Source organism: Atractosteus spatula, chromosome 19 (genome assembly GCF_055471065.1).
Source record: "Atractosteus spatula isolate fAtrSpa1 chromosome 19, fAtrSpa1.hap1, whole genome shotgun sequence".
Taxonomy (NCBI): domain Eukaryota; kingdom Metazoa; phylum Chordata; class Actinopteri; order Semionotiformes; family Lepisosteidae; genus Atractosteus; species Atractosteus spatula.
Window position 1 is genome coordinate 3361214 of NC_142724.1, and position 17919 is coordinate 3379132.

The window sequence follows — 17919 nt, forward strand, 5'->3', positions numbered from 1 at the left end:
GCAGCCCACTGAGGCTCAGCAGGGGTAAGCCTGGTCAGTACCTGGATGGGAGACCTCCTGGGAAAACTAAGGTTGCTGCTGGTAGAGGTGTTAGTGGGGTCAGCAGGGGTCCTAATGCCCCAGTAAAGTGATGGGCACACTATACTGTAAAAAAAGTTGCTATCTTTCAGAGAAGATATCAAACTGAGGTCCTAACTCTCTATGGTCGTTAAAAATCCCAGGGTGTTTCTCAAAAAGAGTGGTGGAGTTACCCTGGTTTCCTGGCCAAATTTACCCCTGACCTTTACTAGTCGTAGGCTCCTAATAACCCCCCCCCCCCCCCATGATATAGCTTCATTACTGAGAGCTGGTGTGTGGGGAGCATACTGGCACACTATGGCTGCTGTTGCATCATCCAGGTGGGGCTGCACACTGGTGGTGGTGGGGATCCCCATTACCTGTAAAGAGCTTTGAGTGGAGTGTCCAGTAAAGAGCTATATAAGTGTATTTATTATTTTTTAATTGTTATTTTTATGTAGATTATGCCTACTCTGGAGCAGCAAAGGTTGTTCTTAGCCGGCTTGGAGACTTTTTTCAGACAGGATTATCAGCGCTGCAAGAAAAGATGGGATGCTTAGGGGTTAAACGGCAGGTGTTTTTCCTTCTTTCTTGTATAAGAGCTGCTGTAAACTGATAGGTTCTCTTTAGACCTTCTCCTTGCAGTGCGAATGAAAGCCTTTTCAGTCCTAGAGGTAAAAACGCACAGTTGCAGGTCGGCGTCGGTCTCCCTTTTCCCCGTCTCGAGTGAAGCCCGTACCTGTCCAGGCTTGTTGTGCAGCTCGGAGCGCACTGGAACCTGGGCGAGATGATGTCATGGAGAGGAGCATAAAAAAAAGCAAGGGGCCAAGAAGTGTCGCGTTTCATTTCTCAAGTGAGCTTCGACGGGGAGGCAGCGCGCGGGGGGGAGAAGACGAGTTGACGGTCGTCTCGTTGGGAGCTGGAAGGTGACGATTTCTTTTAACGCTCCTGTATAAGGCCGCTTGCTTGTCGGTGAGGCTTAAGGAGTAGCTTGTTGCTTAGTTTTTCATGTAGACTGTAAATAACACGACTGTCACACAGCTTGTCGCCCGGACGGTGCCCGGGGATGGGGCACTGGCGCAGGCAGCGGGCGTACAGATCCCCGCGGTCTCCACACCTCACTTCCTCCTGAGCTGTTTTTTCGGACACGGTGCTGTCGGGGAGGGAAGTGGCTCGCCTCTCCCGTCGCGGGCAGGGCGTGGGGCACGCCTGGCGCTGCAGGGGGGTCTGTCCTGGCGTTGCCCAGCTCCGACCCGGGGCTGCGGCGCCGGAAAGAGGAGGATTGCGCCCCTGCGTGAAAGGGAGTGGAAAGCGATCTGATGACAGGAGCACTGATGGGGTTATTAGTCAAAGAGGGACTGTGAAAACTCGGGCCCCTGGGCCAGAAGTAGTGCTCCGTCCAACCCGGCGCTTTTGAGTGTATCTCTGCCTTTTGTGATCATGGTTAATTCCACCCAGCTGCCTCCTTTCCAGCGCTTAAACCTACACTCGGTCTTGCTTCAGGTTCTCTTTGGAACCTTTTTCGCAGCTTTTACTTGTTTTTATTAAAGTGTGACTTTAAATCGTCACGTTAAAGAATGCCAAAATTTCAGTTTGCACCAAAAAGAGGGTGGGGGAAGAAATGAACTCGCCCTTGCCCTTGAGGCCGAACAGAACGAAGAATCGCTATGTTTGTTTTCCGTGAAACGGTATTAGCCCTTGCCCCTTGCTTTTAATTTACGCGCAGGGCTTCCTGCCAGTTCTGATGGGCAGAAGAAGTGAATGGATCTCGCAGGCAGCAGGAGCAGCCCTGTCCTGTGATTTGAACCCCAAACCCCCCCCCTCTCCTCCAAACCTGGTTCCAGCCAAGTATCGAGTTACTGCTAATTTTGTCCTCTGTCTGTCAGTCTGGGATTCTTTTGATCTCTGGCCCCAGAGGATACAGTATATCAGTGTGCAGGTTTTCTGAGCTTTTCTTCCGATATTAGATGGACTTGTTTTGGGAGTGACGGCCACCAGCCCTCTTTAAATGTGCAGCCATGTGCCACATCAAGAATGTTCAAAACCTCTCTTGAGAAGGGAGAAGTTTTGAGAGAGTTTTGGACAGAATGATAGCTTTGTACGCAGCTAATGTCTTATGAATATACTCCTGAGAGACTGAACCCTTAGATGTAACAGCCAATTAACATTTGCAGCTTTTGGATGTAGTCCCTTTGCCTCAACGAATATATCTCGTACTGACGTTTAATTGCAATTTACGATACCGAAAAGGAGACGGACGAGAAGCATCAGGAATAACTAATTTTCCATACGGAGCTTGGATGCATTTAAATTTATGTTGCTTCTCATTTTGGTTCCCATAATACCGTTGGTAGGGAGGATGCAGGCCCCTCCTGTCTTATGGTCCTGGCTGGAGAGTCGGGTCCCGGAATACAGCAGCAGGGAGGGCAGAGAGCAGAGCTGCTGTGCAGGGGAGGGAGAGGGAAGAGGCCTTCGGGAGAAGAAAGGATTGGTGTGGCCTGGCCCACACTGCCTACCCCCTGCGCCTCTGGAGCTGGCAGGTCTCAGGGCACGCTGGCTGCTTCCAGACGGACTTCCCACGGACATGCAGCTGCTGCTGTGGGGTTCAATAACGGTTTGCTAAAGACCGCAGCACTTCTTGTGGAAGTGGTCCTGCTTTTTTTTCCTTTCTCTGCTTCAGGACGCATGCAAGATCGGCCAAATGGCCTCCTCTCAGTTGTGATCTTTGCCTTCTTTGTTATTGACCTGCAAAACATACCATCCGGCTACACAGCTGTGATCGCTAGTTTGAGGCCTCTTGGTTCAGCTGAGGTTCTGTTCAAACATTATTCATTTTCATTAGTGAAACTGTTTTCTCTTATGTCCCTAAAAAGTGGTTCAGCTTGCGTGATCAGAGTCGCGAAGCGCAAACCCATTTCATCCTATTGCAGGTGCAAAGTGTCTCTTGCACTGATTTATTTATCTTTGATTTGTATAAGAATGGAATGACACCAGTGCTTTAATTAAGCCACCTAATGAAGGAAGCGAGAGCTTGAAAAGCTGTCCGTTTATGGCATTTTTGGGATGTCAGTAGCAGTGGGTTTGCAATACTCGAGTATGAATTCCTTTCATTTTCTGTATTCACCATTGCCAGTGCGGAGATGGCCTGATCTCCTCATTGTGTATCACTTAGTCATCACGTTAGGGGCCTGGTTCACAGAGCAGGCCCAAACAAATGCAGGGTGGAGACCTAATTGATCTCCGTTTCTGCAGATACACGTTCATGACCCAGACTCTTGTGAACTCGGGTGCTGACATCACGTTTAGCCAGCAGTCCTGCTCTGTGACTCAGTCCAGTTGGATTTGGGGGGGGTGGAAACAAACAAAATTTACAATGTTCACTCTGTCACTGGAAAAAAAGCTGGAGGCAAAGTAAAAATCTTGCTTTATCTTTTCAAACAATAAGCCTCACTGGGGAAATCTGATCCCTTTGAAGAAAAAGTTTGGAAAGTTATCCAGATACTTTTTTTTTGGTCAAAGGCTGAGTCACTCTAGGCTTGAATGACGTTGGTTTGTACAGCACATACGTTTATAAAGCTCGGAGGCAAGATCTCGAGCTGTCTTTAAGCAGCACTTTGTGTAAATCTCTTCTCGTGTTCGCTGTAGAGCTACCTGCTCTGTTCAGATAAATTACAGGGCTCCCACTGAGCCGGACCCTTGCTGGCTTGCCTAATTACAGACGAACGCGTCGAGAACAATCGGCCCCCCTCGACGGGCTGAGGGCGCTGTGTCCTTGAACACCTGCTGCAGGTGGGAACGGGCGGCTGTGCTCTGCGCCCTGGTCCTGTAGCGTCTCTCCGTGAGCCCCAGCTCCCTCATGGGCCCTGTTCTTAACTAAGAACATAAGAACGGTCTCCTCGTTGGTAACCCTTCGGCCCGCGTAGCCCGTCTGGTCGACCAGCTCACTGATCCCAAGGGGCTCGTACAGCTGGTTCGTTGTACAGCTCGCTGCTCTGTTGTGTCGGGGTCGTGCGGGCCAGTGGTTTTCGGCGCTGCGCGTGAACTTGTGCAGGAAGAGGTGTGGGAGGCGAGCCGGTGAGCTCTCTTCATCGGTTCTGTCGGCATCGCCCAGGTGCAGTAACCGCAGAGACATTGGTCCTGTATTGAGATTGCTCGTCGAGGGCCTCCTACACCTCATTAACATTCTTCTTGGGCTTGTTTGAGATGAAGCTTTGGACCGTCTTATCATTTTGCTTGGCTTTCGGTTCTCAGCAGGGCAGCGGGTGAGACTTTGAACTGTAAACAAGTGGGGGAGCTGCAGGGAGAGGCGACACTCTGGTAATTGAACCGAAGGTGATTGATTAATAATGTCGATGTACAGTATGTGCAGGCTCCTGTCTGTGGGCTTTTATTTTCATTTGCTGTAATAACACTGCTGGATTGCTGTGGTTTTGATTGCTTCCCAAGATGCAGTTCCTAAGTCATACAGTACATTTTAGGAAGATGAAAGTAAATGGCAATAAAGTTGTTTTTGTGGATTTGGACTGTTTTACTATGCTATTTAATGAAGGATTTATACTAAAATGTACTCTAAAACTAACCAAATGTTTAATTTTAAATGCAGACACAGTTAATAAATTTGGTTCTTAATTTTCACAGGCTTGATGTCCCTGTGTGTTTGATAAATTATAATTCACCAGTAAAATGATTTTTACTGCAGTGCACTTTGCTTTTTTTTTCATGCATTTTTTTTTAACCTGGCATCTGGTACAACAGTAGGTAACATTTATCACAAAAATAACGAACCACTATCCAGGAGAATGTGCATTTGTCAGCATTGAGGATTGTCACTTACCAGGTGGGGCATTCTGCATACTACCATCTAGTAAGCATTTTATTAGGTTAATTTTCTGAAAGTATTCTGAAGCTGTTTCCCAGGACATTCAGTTGTATTGATATAATGAAGCGGGACTTTCCCTCTCTGAATACTCAGCAGCATAAACTATGAAGCCTGGCTGGTTGTGTGGAATGCCTGCAGGATGGCTCACGCCTGTCTAGAGGGAAAAGCTTTATCTCTGATCATCCACCCCCATTTAACCTGTTTTCAAGGCAGACTATAAACTGTCTAAAAGTGCATTTTGTAATGAACTACAAGTGGAAGTTTTTTTTTGAGAATGCAATTTCTAAGTCCATGTGAAAAAAGTTTTTTTTTTAACATTTCATTGCTTTATCTGGTGTAAATAAAAACTTGAAAGAAACCGGGTTATCAGCTTCAGCAGCATGGCCAAGAACTCGTTCCCTACTCCCACCACTCTTCGAGTAAAGAAATGCCCGTGGTGCTGATTGCGTGGTCTTGTCCATTTGTAAAGAAGCCAAGTCGTCAGCATCAAGCACCATGGCTATAAGAATTAGGGATCGTTTTGGATTTATTTGCAGTCCAGATATTATCATTATTAACATAAATGGGTGCGTTTCTTCTTTCTTGTTCTCTTGCACAGGAGAAAGGTGCTGCAGGATGTAGTGGCAAGATGACACGTGTAACGAGTGTCTTTTACATGATAAATGGAAGACTTAGTCATATGCACGGTGGCTCACAGATACAGCCCTGGGGATGCCTTTCACAGCCCTGTCCGTGTGCTGTCCAGCCCTCCCCAAAGGCTGCACTGATTATGCGGCTTTTAATATTCATCGGGCAGTGCCAGCTGCCACTTGGCATTCTCTGTAGCTCTGGAGTTTCCTGTTCGGATAATAGGGACCATGGAGGTCCTTTGGTTTCTATGGTTTTGCAGGTGTTTGGCGTATTTGAATTCAAACCGTCACCCTTTGAGGTCCCACGTCGATCAGCTGCGCCTAAACAAATCCGTGACGTTTAAGCAAATACCTGCTAGAGATTAAAAACCTCTTCTTTTTTTTTCTTCCTTCAATGATGAGTGTTCCCCAATATTTGCCTGGCAAACGAGTAGAAATGGAGATACTGAAGGAAAACGGTCGATATAAACAGTTTAAAGTAGCTCCCTGTTGCTTCATCTCTTTGTTAGTTTCGTTGTAGGTGATCCTGTTTTATTTTCTTGTGAGTGCAACATCCTCGAACCCGCGTGTTGTCGACAAGCCGCGGTTCTGCCTTGCTTTGGTAGGGTTGAGACCTCTGGGGTCGAGCTCTTCTTGGTATGCCGCACTGTCTGCTGTGAAAGCCTTCCTCTATATCCCTCCGTGTTAAAGCACGTCCTCTGAACCCAGGGAAACAACTTCTGCTCACCCCGACGCTCACGATGTCAATGTGGTATTAGGTGATGTCTTCAGATTTGCGCGGACTTGTCTTGCATCGGACCAGACCGAGGGAATCCCTTCTTGTTTGCTGTGTTCCAGTATCCCCTCTCTCTCCCTCGAGAGGAAACATACCATTAGTGACTCATTGCTGGGCCATGTGCAGTGACAGCAGCTCCGTGTAATTACAGTTTCCATCAGTGCCTGGTGCTTCCCCCTGTAGCCACATGTTGGAGGCAGGATCTTGCCTAGGTGGTTTCATACAGAGTCCATACCCGAATGCCATTTTCTGTATGTAAAAGGGGGTTCGCACATAGTTGCATTGGTTTCACGGACATCCTCACCGCCTCTACGCACAGGTGTGCCTGTCTCAGACTGCAAGCAGTTGAGCCCTGTCCACTGCAGAGCAAACATTGTGTGCGGCAAAGAAAACATCTACCACTTCAAGCCAGGGCCCTGTGTTGGGTTCTGCTCTGTGACTCGTATTTTCTTAAACATCCCTCGGAATCAGGTGGAATGTGGAGAGTGCAGGGAATTCATTCTTTAACTGTGCAGAAGTGCAAACTGCACTGTTCACTGCACTAGCATATACTGTGACCATCATACTTAGTAAGGCTTCAGTGCTCAAGACCTGAGCACTGCAATGGGGGGAAAACTGCGATGCATTTCAGTTCCAGCGAGCAGACTCTCATCTAGAAGGTCTGGCTGCAGCCCAGTGAGACAGTCAGTCCCTCCCTCGAGCTGAGCTGACGCCGAGCCTGCCCCAGCTCCCACACGCAGACAGGGCTGTTCACGTGCGTTTCACGCTCGTCTTGCGGAGATAAGCCGTTCGAGCTTGTGCTTGTGCTCGTCTCCTCTCCCGGGCCGGAGCGAGGCGAGGAGGAAGGGAAAGGAAAGCCGAGCGTGTCTGGGAAAGAGCCGCAGGGCAGGCAGCCTGAGCCAGCCAGCCAGCCCACAGCTCGTTCACAGGTAGAGCGCAGGCATGTGACGGGGAGAGAACTTCCTGACTGAGTGGTTCTTCCTGTACTCGGCGCTGGGGGCGGAGGGACTTGTTAAGCTCGGGACCCTGGTGTTGTTCATTCACTTCACTCACCTGCTGCCTCTGCGGGAGCTACAGGCTGGATCGCGAGGCACAGTGGCCTGCAGCCGGTGTCTCTTCCTCTCCTGTAACCCGAGCTCCTGAAAACAGTAAGTAGAGTGAGCGCAGTCTCCAAACGCACTGAGCAGCGTCCTGAGGCACGGTGGCAGCGGGGAAGTTTGTGCCGTCCGGCGTTCATGAGGGTACCTCATCCTTTTCTTTCTGATTTAAATATAGCATGGTATTTAGGTTACAAGACTCGGGGACGTTTTTAGTAAGCTGTGGAGAGCTTGCGGGGACATGAACGTTGAAGGCTCGGCGCTGATCTCCTTTGCCTGTAGCGCGGTTAAGGTACAGCGGGGCAGGCAAACAGATAACACAGCTCTTTTCTAGAGTTGCAGATTAATGTTTGGCTATAAAAACATGTCCGACAGACAGGAGTACTTGCGCACAAGTATGTGGTTGGTGCTTGAGCTACCTGCTTGTTCTGCTTGTTTCCAGCTTAAGGAAGTTTTCCCCGTCTATAAATAATGGACATGTGGTTATCATTACAGCATATGGTGAACATGGTCGAATGCTTACTTGAAAGACTCTTCTGATTGCTTTCCTCTCCCCTTTTCATTCAGGTATTAAAAACTAAAACATGAAGCGCTAGTTTCACTATGAGTCTGTGTGTATTCGGTTACGAATTACTTCTGCGAATAATTCAAACTGTGAATGTGAAAGTAAAATCCATTGGTAGTAGCTGTTTGTGTACATTGTCACCACCTACCCAATAAATCCTGCTGCATTTCTTCGCTCTGTTAATGTTAAACTGAATACTGGTTAGGATTTAAGACACTTTGGACTCTGAAGGTCTGCACAGTGCACTTGGAGACGTGATGTTACCTGCTGGGTTAACCCCTCTCTCCTGTTATAAACCTCGAGCCAGAGGCTCTCCCTGGGAATCCACCTGGTCATTGTTGCCGAGCTGAGCCTGTGAAGCACCCTTCTTGCCAAGTCTGGGGAATAGCTTACAGAATGCTCTTGATGTTGAGGAATTGCAGAAGGCCTCTGGCAACACTGCTGGTAGTTCCAGGTTCTGACATTCACCACAATGGGAGGAAAGGGTTTCTGTTTTTCGAAAAGCAAGGCGTGCATGATCTGAAGCATACAGGGCAGAGCAGTCCCTGGATAAGAGAGAAAGCTGGCAGAGAATTTGACTGCTGCAGCCTTTATCGTGAAAACCACAGAGAGAAGAACTTGTTCAGTTGATGCTGACGGTACCTCAATAGGTAACGTGAGCAGGACCTGAAGAACGTAAGCTTGTGTTTTGTCTCCGCACTTGGCGTGAGACAGCAGCCTGGCTGAGTGGACAGAGCAGTGAGACGACCCACACAGTGAGCCAAGGAGCGGTTGTGTGTGTGTGTGTGTGTGGGGGCGCTTGAGCAGAGCAGGCTGGGAAGGAATGTCTGAAGTCCCATGTTTGGCGAGCAATAAAGATTGGCTAGAGTTGGGTATCATCATTCTCTCAAATCCCACTTTCCACCGGCTAGCTTCAGAGGAGCCTACGTGAGCGGATATTAAAACTGTTTAGTTTAGTAAGATGCAGTGCTGTGTCTTTGTTTGGGTACGCTTGTTAAAAGAGGGAACAAAATAATAGTTTCAGCCCATGAACCAGATTTTGTTTGGAGTGTTCAGCCAAGTCTCTTGGGCCTGTCAACTTTAGAATTCCTCTTGAAGTAATGGGAACACTTCGGTGGAATGATTTAAAGGAACTGGTGGCTGTTTACCTGGGCTACCCTGGTCGTTTAGTAAAGCTGAAAGGCCACACTTTACTCAAGTGTGATCTTTTCTCTAAAATCTGTTCTCAGACTTTAATGTATTGCTCAAGAGAACTGCAGGGTTCCTGGGTCCACAGCACCGGCATGCACTTGTAATCTCCTGCGTGTGACAGATATGTAAGAAATGTTTACTATGCAGTGGTGTGGCACTGAAATAACCGTGAGAAACTTCCTCTGAAGACTGTATGTTTTGTGTGTGACTCCAGAGTATGGAAGAAAACAAATGCAGAAAATCGGTATATTTGACCTTTCCTCATGCTTGCCTAGTCCACACTGTTGCACTGAGATTGTGCCTCCTGCCTCCTGTGTGATTTTTTTTAATCATCTACAGCAGTCTTTGAATTGTGCGCGGTGGTGGCGTTTGTAACTAAACTATGTGTGATAGAGAACTTCTGTCCCAGGGGCAGGCGGTTGGTGCCAAGTGCAGAACCCCTTCGCTTCAGGATGACCGGGGAGTGCCAAGATCAGGCAGCAGGCTGTTTTTGTCTGAATTAACTCTCTGATCAGATCTCAGGCATGGTTTTGGACTGACTTGGTGGTGGGGTGTACATTGCTCTCTTCTGGGTATCTCTGGAACTGCAGTTCAGCCTGTGAATGAGAATTACCCTTAGTGTGTGCGTCTCCAATATGGTCCATGAATACGCTCTGCACAGACCCACAGCACCGTTAAACCCATCCCTGTATCAAGCCGCCTTTGAGACTGGGATTGCACTGCTTTGCCTATAGAGTCACATTGCAAATTCCCCCACAGGCATAGATTGGCATGTCTGGATCTGGAGAGAAGGGCATTGCTGCCTAGTTGGAGCGGCAGGACAGAGAGACAGAGCCGTGACACTTAACACCGAAGCAACACGATCTGCTGAGAATTGGCTGGTGCTCTGTGGTGCGACAGTTTGATTGAAGAAATCCTTTATGATTCATACATTTACACTTCCCGGTCGCGTCTCTAGCGAGTCCTAATTATTTTTCTCTCGGTTTTCAAAGTTGAAGGTGGCCTGTGATGAAAGCCAGATATGCTCGCAGGTTTAGATGTCCACATTGCCCCTGGTGCTTTCTCATAGATCTCGGCGGAAGCTGTTTACTCAATTTCAAGGAAATAATTGACTCAGTGACTGTAATGAGCACTTTCAGACATTGCAATCACCTTTAATTATACGTTTTATTTTATATAGGTGCTTAATGTGGTAAGAGCTGTTATGCCTTTTGTTTAAAGGGACAGTGTCTTGTTTGCAGTGGTTAGTCTTCACTATAAAACAAAAGGTTTGCATTTACCTTTATTTTTTTTAAAGGTGTCTTTCTACTACAAGACACTACAACAAAAGAAAAACAGTTGTGATAGAATTCCCACAACCCTTCTTTTTAAAAGGCTGTCCAAACATGTATGCCATCCTCTGTGCTCTCCATTCATCGGGGGACATTCTGAAACACCGGACAGGACAATGGCAGTCCTGCGTTAACCAAACCTGTGAAAAGACCAGAGCCATTGCATTCTCGCATTTTCTTGTGAAATTCTCATCTTGATCTTGTTCTTTCTTGTGCAAACGTGGTGCAGTGTAACAGTGCTTGACGAGAGGGTAAGTGGCTCTTGATTTACAGCTGATCTGGTACACCTGGGCTCTTGTGATTCGCAGCACGTCTCCAGAGTGTCAGATTCCAGCCATTGTGTTTCTCTGTGCTGCTGAAGGTTTAGCCAAGGATGGGATTCAAAGACAATGTACAGTGCTTATAATGGAATTAGAGGTCTTCAAACCTTTAGGCCTAACTGTTTGCTCTGTGGCCAAAGGTAGACTTGTCTCTTTTTTTTAGTAAAAAAAAAATAGAGTGCCAAAGGGGGGCCATGCACAATGGTGAAATGTTTTTCTCTGTCCTGCAGGATTGGGCATATATCCGTTTATTTGGTAATGAAATACAGGTTTTGGTTTATTGGAAAACTGTTTACCATTGATTGGAAGAAAAAAAATATGAGTGAGATTTTGCAGTGAGACCCTTGGAGCCAGCGTTTTAAAAACTCCGAGGTCTGTGGCTGTATGGTTTTCTGTGTGTTCCTGCACTACGCCAGAATGGGCTTTTTTGGGGGGGGGGCGGCGTGAGATTAAAAAATGCTCACGAGCTATCCCGGAGCCGGGCTCAAGCCACTGAGGGGGCAGGACAGGCTGTGAAGCAGCTGTGCTCTTTTAAAAGAGGTGCAGAGGTGACAATAACCCGGTTTATTTCAAACAGCTGTCTCCTGCCTCACAAAAGGAGCAAGAGGGGACCTTTTGTGGCTCTTTAATAGAAACGCCAAACAACGTGCAGCAAACTGGACTGGGTCTGTTCAAGTGTGCAGTGAGAGTACAGTAGGAGCCCCCGGTCTCTTGACTGAGAATAAAAGGAGACTTTTGAATCTGCATCCAGCACAAGCTGTGTTTATACTCCCGGCTTGTTCACGAGGGGTTTGTTTGAGGATGGGATCCGAGAAGCTGAAAGAAGAGGATGCATTTTCTCCATAGCCTGATTTTGGCTCTCTTTGAACATCGAAAGCTCAGTGCATGTGCTGTGTTTAAAACAAAAGGCTTCCCGAGGTTTTAGTGAAACAAAACAACAAAGTTGAGCCTTGGCTAAATCTGTTGCAGTGCCTATCCTTAGCGTTTCGTCCTATGAAAGTTTAAATTTGCCTTTGTGTGTGTGTGGAAAACTGCTTTCATTATTTAATAGGTCTTATGTGGTGGTTGTGTGCAGCTGAGGTATATAATCGTACATCTGCCAGCACTTACAGTACAGTGTTTCTAAAAGGACTTTATAAATAGGACTGTAAATCTAGCACAGAGGGAGTCTATTTCTTATTTAAAAAGGGATGAATAAAAGATCAATTAAAATGCATAAATAAAGAAGATTTGCTTGCCTGGTGTAATCAGTGCTTCATTAGTGCAGCAAGCATTTTCTCTTGGTGTAGCTGGAGGAAAAAGACTGCAAGGTCACAGCTGAATCGGTTTGATAGTTTATCCTCAAAAGTCAAGGTTCTGTTTGGGGTAAAAGTTAATATTAATCGTTGGTCTGCAGCTCTTTCAGACCCTCTGTGCAGGAACATTTGTTATCATTTGCCATCAGTTGAAAATATCAGCCTAATTTGGCAATAACTCTGTACAGTTGATTTGGTGTCATTGTAACCAGTGGTTAAAAATGATTTAGTGCCCAGGTTCCATCTTTGTTCTGTGTTAGGTTTGACAAAACTCTGCAGGCGAAAGGGGACAACAGCAGCTCTTTCTTTTTTTTTCCCCCTTTTCTCTTTATCCCTTCAAAGAATTTCATTTGAATGAAAATGTGGTGGGCGTGTTTGTTGTTAGAAGGGGGCGGGGCGGGGAATTCTCACTTCAGCCAATGGATGGGCTGCCCCAACCCCCAGCTGTCTTTTCAGAGCCCCTTGCTCCTCCGTGATTGGCTGCTGTCCCCGAGCATCTGGAAGGGCTGGGAGGAGAGGGGAGGGGCCTGCTTCAGATATTAAACAGAGCTCGCCCCCTCTTAAGGCTTAGTGCTTTGTTGATGTGCTGCTGCGAACACCAAGTGCTGATCCTTAACTCCTTGCCTTATTCCATTGTTATCTTTCAGGAGCTTTCGCCTTCGGGACTGACAAGCTAGAGATCGGTGCCTGCGGCTGTTAAGAGCGGGCCACTGCGTTCTGCAAGTCGGCCTCCGGCCTGGGAATTGTTCTCTTTCACGCTGGAGCCCGGTGTCTGGAGAAGGAGCCTCCGTTAACCTCTGGTGCTTGAGCCATTGAGGCAGGCTGATCTGGAATGTGACCCCTGACCCAGTCCAGTGGGCGTCTTTCAGTGAGGAAGAAGCTGCATAAAAGACTCGAAAAGTATCTGGAAAGAAGCAAGAAGACAGAAAAGAAGCGCTTGGTGTTTTTCTGTTTCCCCACCCCAGCATGCCCGTTGAAACTCTGCAGGCAGGCGGGATGGTCAGACAAGTGTCATCGGGGATTCCTTTCACCTCAGCCATGCCCTTCCGCATCCTCAACAAGGGGCCCGAGTACTTCCGCCGGCAGCTGGAGCCCAGCTCCAAGAAGCCCAGCGCGGTGGAGCGGCTGGAGGCCGACAAGGCCAAGTACGTCAAGAGCCAGCAGGTCGCCAGCACCCGGCAGGAGCCCGTCAAGCCGCCCCTGATCAAGAAGCCGCTGATGTCTCCGGGGGTGCTGCGCGCCATGAACACCCCGACGCGGAGGACCCCCCTGGCCCTGCGCAGGGCGGAGGCGTGTAACCGGAGGGGGGCCCTGAACCTCGAGATCCTCAACAACCTGATCAACGTCTGCGACGGCCCCCTGTCGTCCTCCAGGCCGCCCGCGGAGAGCGGCGGCGCCCCCCCACCCAGGGCCCTGCCGGGGGATCAGAACGCCAGGCCGCCCATCGAGGAGGGGGCCGAGCGGGCGGGCAGCTGCTGCAGCCTCTCCGGGCGGGGCCCGAACACGGTGACGGTGCGCCGCGTGGACGTCCGGCCCTGCGCGGTCCAGCCGCCGCCGCTGCCCAAGCCCCAGCCCCAGCCCCAGCCCCAGCCGCCGGCCCGCCTGCCCAGCCCCCTGCCGCCCGGGGGCGCCCCGCCGCCCTCGCCGGCCTGCACCCACATCTCCTCGGCCAGCTCGCGCGGCTCCCGCAAGCAGCCCGCGCTGCACCGCTCCAAATCGGACCTGAGCGACCGCTACTCGCGCGCCACGGCCGACCTGGAGCGCTTCTTCAACTACTGCGGCCTGGACCCCGAGGAGATCGAGAGCATCGGCGTGGAGCGCTTCGCCCGGGCCAGCTCCGACATCGTGTCCGTGTCCAAGCTGCACAGCGTCAGCACGCCCAGCTCGGAGTGCGGCCGCTCCCAGCGCAGCCGGCCCGCGGACGAGGCGCCCAGCGAGCGCGTGCCCTACGGCGTCTCCGTCATCGAGAGGAACGCGCGCGTCATCAAGTGGCTGTACGGCCTGCGGCAGGCCAGGGAGGCCCAGAGGGTGTCCAACGTGTAGCCAGCCTCCAGCCGGGACTAGAAGGACCTTCTCCTTATTTATTACGACTCGGAACTGCTTTTGTATTGTATTTCTGTGCGTCTCAAAGGAAGCTTCGTTTGCTCCCAGCACTCCGTCCCCCAGGTTTAGACACCTTCCTGTGGGACGCTCTGGAGAGCTTAAGGGGGCTGAGCCAGGCAGAGGAAGGGTTAAGCTGAACGCTGACTGGGAAAATAAAAGCTTTGCTACTATTTACAAGAGACATGTGGCTGTGGGGGCCTGTGGAGGCCGGAGTCTGAAATATTTACCTTTCAGTGGGACTGAGCCGCACCGTGACCCAGGTGTGTTTTGAGAGGGCATTTGAAATGCGTGTCTTTTTTTTCTTGTTAAGGCTGATAAGTACATTGCGTTGTTTGCCTAACTGTGGTAACCTTTTTCGAAGCAAAAAAAAAAAGAGAAACGCACAGTACAAAGAATTTAGAAAAATTTCTTCTGGTATTGAGAGCTCCCAATCTCCAGAGAGAGCACAACGTTAAAGAAATTGAGAACTGTAACTAATGTATACCGAGGGCCAGACTTGGTCTTTCAGTTAGTACAAAAACTGGTTTAATGTGAATAGTTTTAATCAGCTTTAACAAAACCCGGGTCGTGCTCACATCAGGAACCTGATTTCTGTTGCAGTCAGTATGCAGTCCTTGTGTGCACTCACACATGTCCTTGCACAGTATTCAGTTAACACCAGGATCAAAATGACCGTTTGTGTGATGGTGGCACAAGTTCGTGACTTTGAGAACTTATTTCATTTTATTGATGGGGATATCCATGGGGTGGCATAGACACTGAGCTTTTCTCTTCCATCTTGAGTTCATTTCTCAAAGGACGGCGAAGCCTGTAGATGTGAGTTTTGTTGGCGGTGAACAGGTGGCCAGTGTAAGTTCGCAGGGGGTGGGTAGCGTAAGTGTGGGATGTCAGGCAGTGAGTCATTGAGATACAGTCTGGATGAGTTAAACTGACAGGAGAACAGATATTGCCTCACTTTCCCAGTGGGCAGGGTAGGAAAATCAGACGGCGAGGGTCAGATGTATCGAAGAAAGACAATGGAGAGAGAAACGCATGAAAGATGGGAAGACAGAATTGTGCAAGAGTGGCTGGCATTTAGAAAAGGGAAGGATAATGTATTTGAAATGTTTTTTAAGCAAAGAGTTACACATTTCTATTTATTGTGAATCACATGTAAATATGTAATTATTGCTTTTTTAAAACTTGTGTTAATTTAAAAGTTGAATTTATTTTTCTTTCATGTGCAGCACATAACTCTCTAGATCTGTAGTCTCACTAATTCAGCAGACTGTTAAAGTAAGCAGCATTACTCATTTGTTCTTGTACTCTTCACCTGCAAGTGCACAGTAGCTGAGCAAGTTGATCTGTCTCCTCTCACTCGCTGGCTCCGGACCGCAGGCATCAATTTATTATTTTCGAAAAAGGCTCAGCTGATTCATCCCATGGAAGGCTTCATGTATGGCATTGTTCTCCAATCCTCAGTTCTGTTTCATTCGAAAACCAGAATGTATGCAATTTTGCTGTTGATTTTTATCTGCTAAAAGACCGCATGTTACAGCACATCTGCGACTGTTCAACATGTCATTAAAGAAACGTTCTTGGAAAAATGTCAGTCTCTATTTCTCAGTGCCTTTTAAAAATGTATATACACGCAGCAAAAACCCACCCTTCTTAAAATCCCCTTCCAAGTAATACATTTTAGATGATAATTATCCTATAATACAACATGTTTTTGCTGCATGCCTAAATGAACCTTTTTATTCTAAATTCTTTTAATTCCGAACACCAGGTTGTTGAATATTGAGCTTATAAGTCAGGTCATGGAGTGTAAGTATTTGAGATTTTATTTATTCAAAACAATTTTGTAAAATGGCTCTGCTGAATTGTTCACTTTAATGCTGTGTGAGTGCAGAGTGCAAATCTACATTTGCCAAGCTCCATCACTTGATTGACACTGGAGCATTGCGTAAAAGATAGTGTGTATTCACTGCAGACTTTGTGATGTGAGTGCCTCGCATTTGTTCGTAACATTGCTTTTTGCACGCTTTTACAGCAGCAGATGCAGGGCTGTGGCAGCAGTCCACTCAATTATTAAAAAAAAAACCAACCCTTTCCCATTGTATCAAATGCAAATGTTAGTGCGCCACTACAGGAGTCATGTTGAAAGGTAGCCAGCAGTTTGTCAGGAAGGAATTCAGTGCATCTGCTTGAGTACTTCCTGGGGTGGCTGCTGTCCAGGCCTGGGACAGGCAGCTGTAGTGCTCTAGTCTGTTGCTCCCTTGTGAAAAGTTTCCCCAGGAGATGTGCAGTTGGCTTGATCACATCAGAGTGTCGGCGAGGAGCACACTTGCTGCAGCACGACTGCGCAGGCCACCTCTCCTCGTGTGGCTAACAAGTTGCGGTGTCCTTACAGGCGCCTGACATTTCGATTCTTTGTTCTCCCAATTTTTGTTTTCCAGCAAATTAAGGCTGCGGGAGGACGTGACAGTTCTTGCTGTACATAAAGACTTGATCCAGGTTTAGGTCTTGTATTTGTGTTACAGAAAAGAAATTGGATGTAAAACGGAGGCCAACAGCAAATGAAATCTCGGTTTTCCGTCATGACTGGTGTGTTTTTGTTTGGTGTATGGACCTAGACTTTTATATCACAGGACAAAACTGAAGTGTTTTTCCATAGGTGGGGAGCGAAGATCTTTTAGTGTACAACATTAGAGTACTTGAGCTTGGATGCCACCCAGAAATTGATTATTCACGTCTCGCCTGTCTCTTTTTACTTTGATTTGCTGTTTGTTTTGTTTTTGCAAAATCTGTTTTCGCATGTCGTGTTAAATGATGATTGCGTATCTGCATGTCTGTGCTACATTGTGGCGCACTTGATCTTGTGAGGAAAGCCCAGATGGGGAGGAATGATTGCAGTTAATAACCCGTTTTTCCATTTAAAACAGTATGTCTCTCCAAAGTGGTCTCCCGTAGACTGAAACAGAAGGCAGCACACGTCTGCAGAGCATTACGCCACTACTATTGCGTGCTTGAGCATTTCAGTCAGATGCTTCAGGGTAGAAAACTTCACGCTTGAAAGAGTAAGTTTGAATGCATTCGCTGCTACAGGGACTAAACCTTTCATGTGAAAGATGGATGAAGAGAGTAGATTCCCACTTTAACTGGGAATCCTATGGGATCACACAGAATGTCCTGTGGCTCAGGAACACAAAGTTTTCTTGTTTCAGTCTATACAGTTAGTTGGAACTTCTCCTAATGCACATGAGCTGCTGCCCAGATTTGGGTTTTTGTAAATGTGGCAAAAGGTTCCCTTCTCCTGTCACTGTGTGTGCAGTATAGTGCTGAGATTGAGGTTTCACTGGAAAATCGAGACATTCTTTTATTTCAGATATCTTCACTTCTCATCCTAGAGATGAGGCTTTTGGGAGGAATCCAAACTCCTTAGAGATTAAACACTTGGCCACTGTTGTAATCAATGTTAATGAGGTTAATAATTGATTCAGTTAACTCCTTAAGAGTCTCTGGCTCTCCAGTATCTAGAGTGAGGATTACCACTTTATATAAAATAGACTCGTTAATCAGATAGTGGGAAGTGGGTTTAAGATTGAGTGTAAAACATGTCTCGGACAACCTGGGGGGGGTAAAAAGTCGGTAGGATTTCAAGGTAATTCTGTGTCATTCTAACTTAAACGCTGAAT

The 17919-nt window shown here is 47.8% G+C and overlaps 1 protein-coding gene across 3 annotated transcripts; it reads left to right on the plus strand.

The window, feature by feature from the left end:
• The first annotated feature begins 894 nt into the window (after window positions 1–894).
• On the plus strand, window positions 895–15828 carry LOC148817882 (protein FAM110A-like). Of its 3 annotated transcripts, none has more exons than XM_088937158.1 (2): window positions 895–983; window positions 12787–15828. In XM_088937158.1, exon 2 carries the CDS (start codon window positions 13106–13108, stop codon window positions 14180–14182), a length of 1077 nt encoding a protein of 358 aa, XP_088793284.1. In that variant the 5' UTR covers window positions 895–983; window positions 12787–13105; the 3' UTR covers window positions 14183–15828. The 3 variants fall into 3 exon arrangements, with proteins under 3 accessions (XP_088793284.1, XP_088793283.1, XP_088793285.1); XM_088937157.1 differs by lacking the exon at window positions 895–983 and adding an exon at window positions 7317–7488; XM_088937159.1 differs by lacking the exon at window positions 895–983 and adding an exon at window positions 7512–7581.
• The last annotated feature ends 2091 nt before the right edge of the window (window positions 15829–17919 follow it).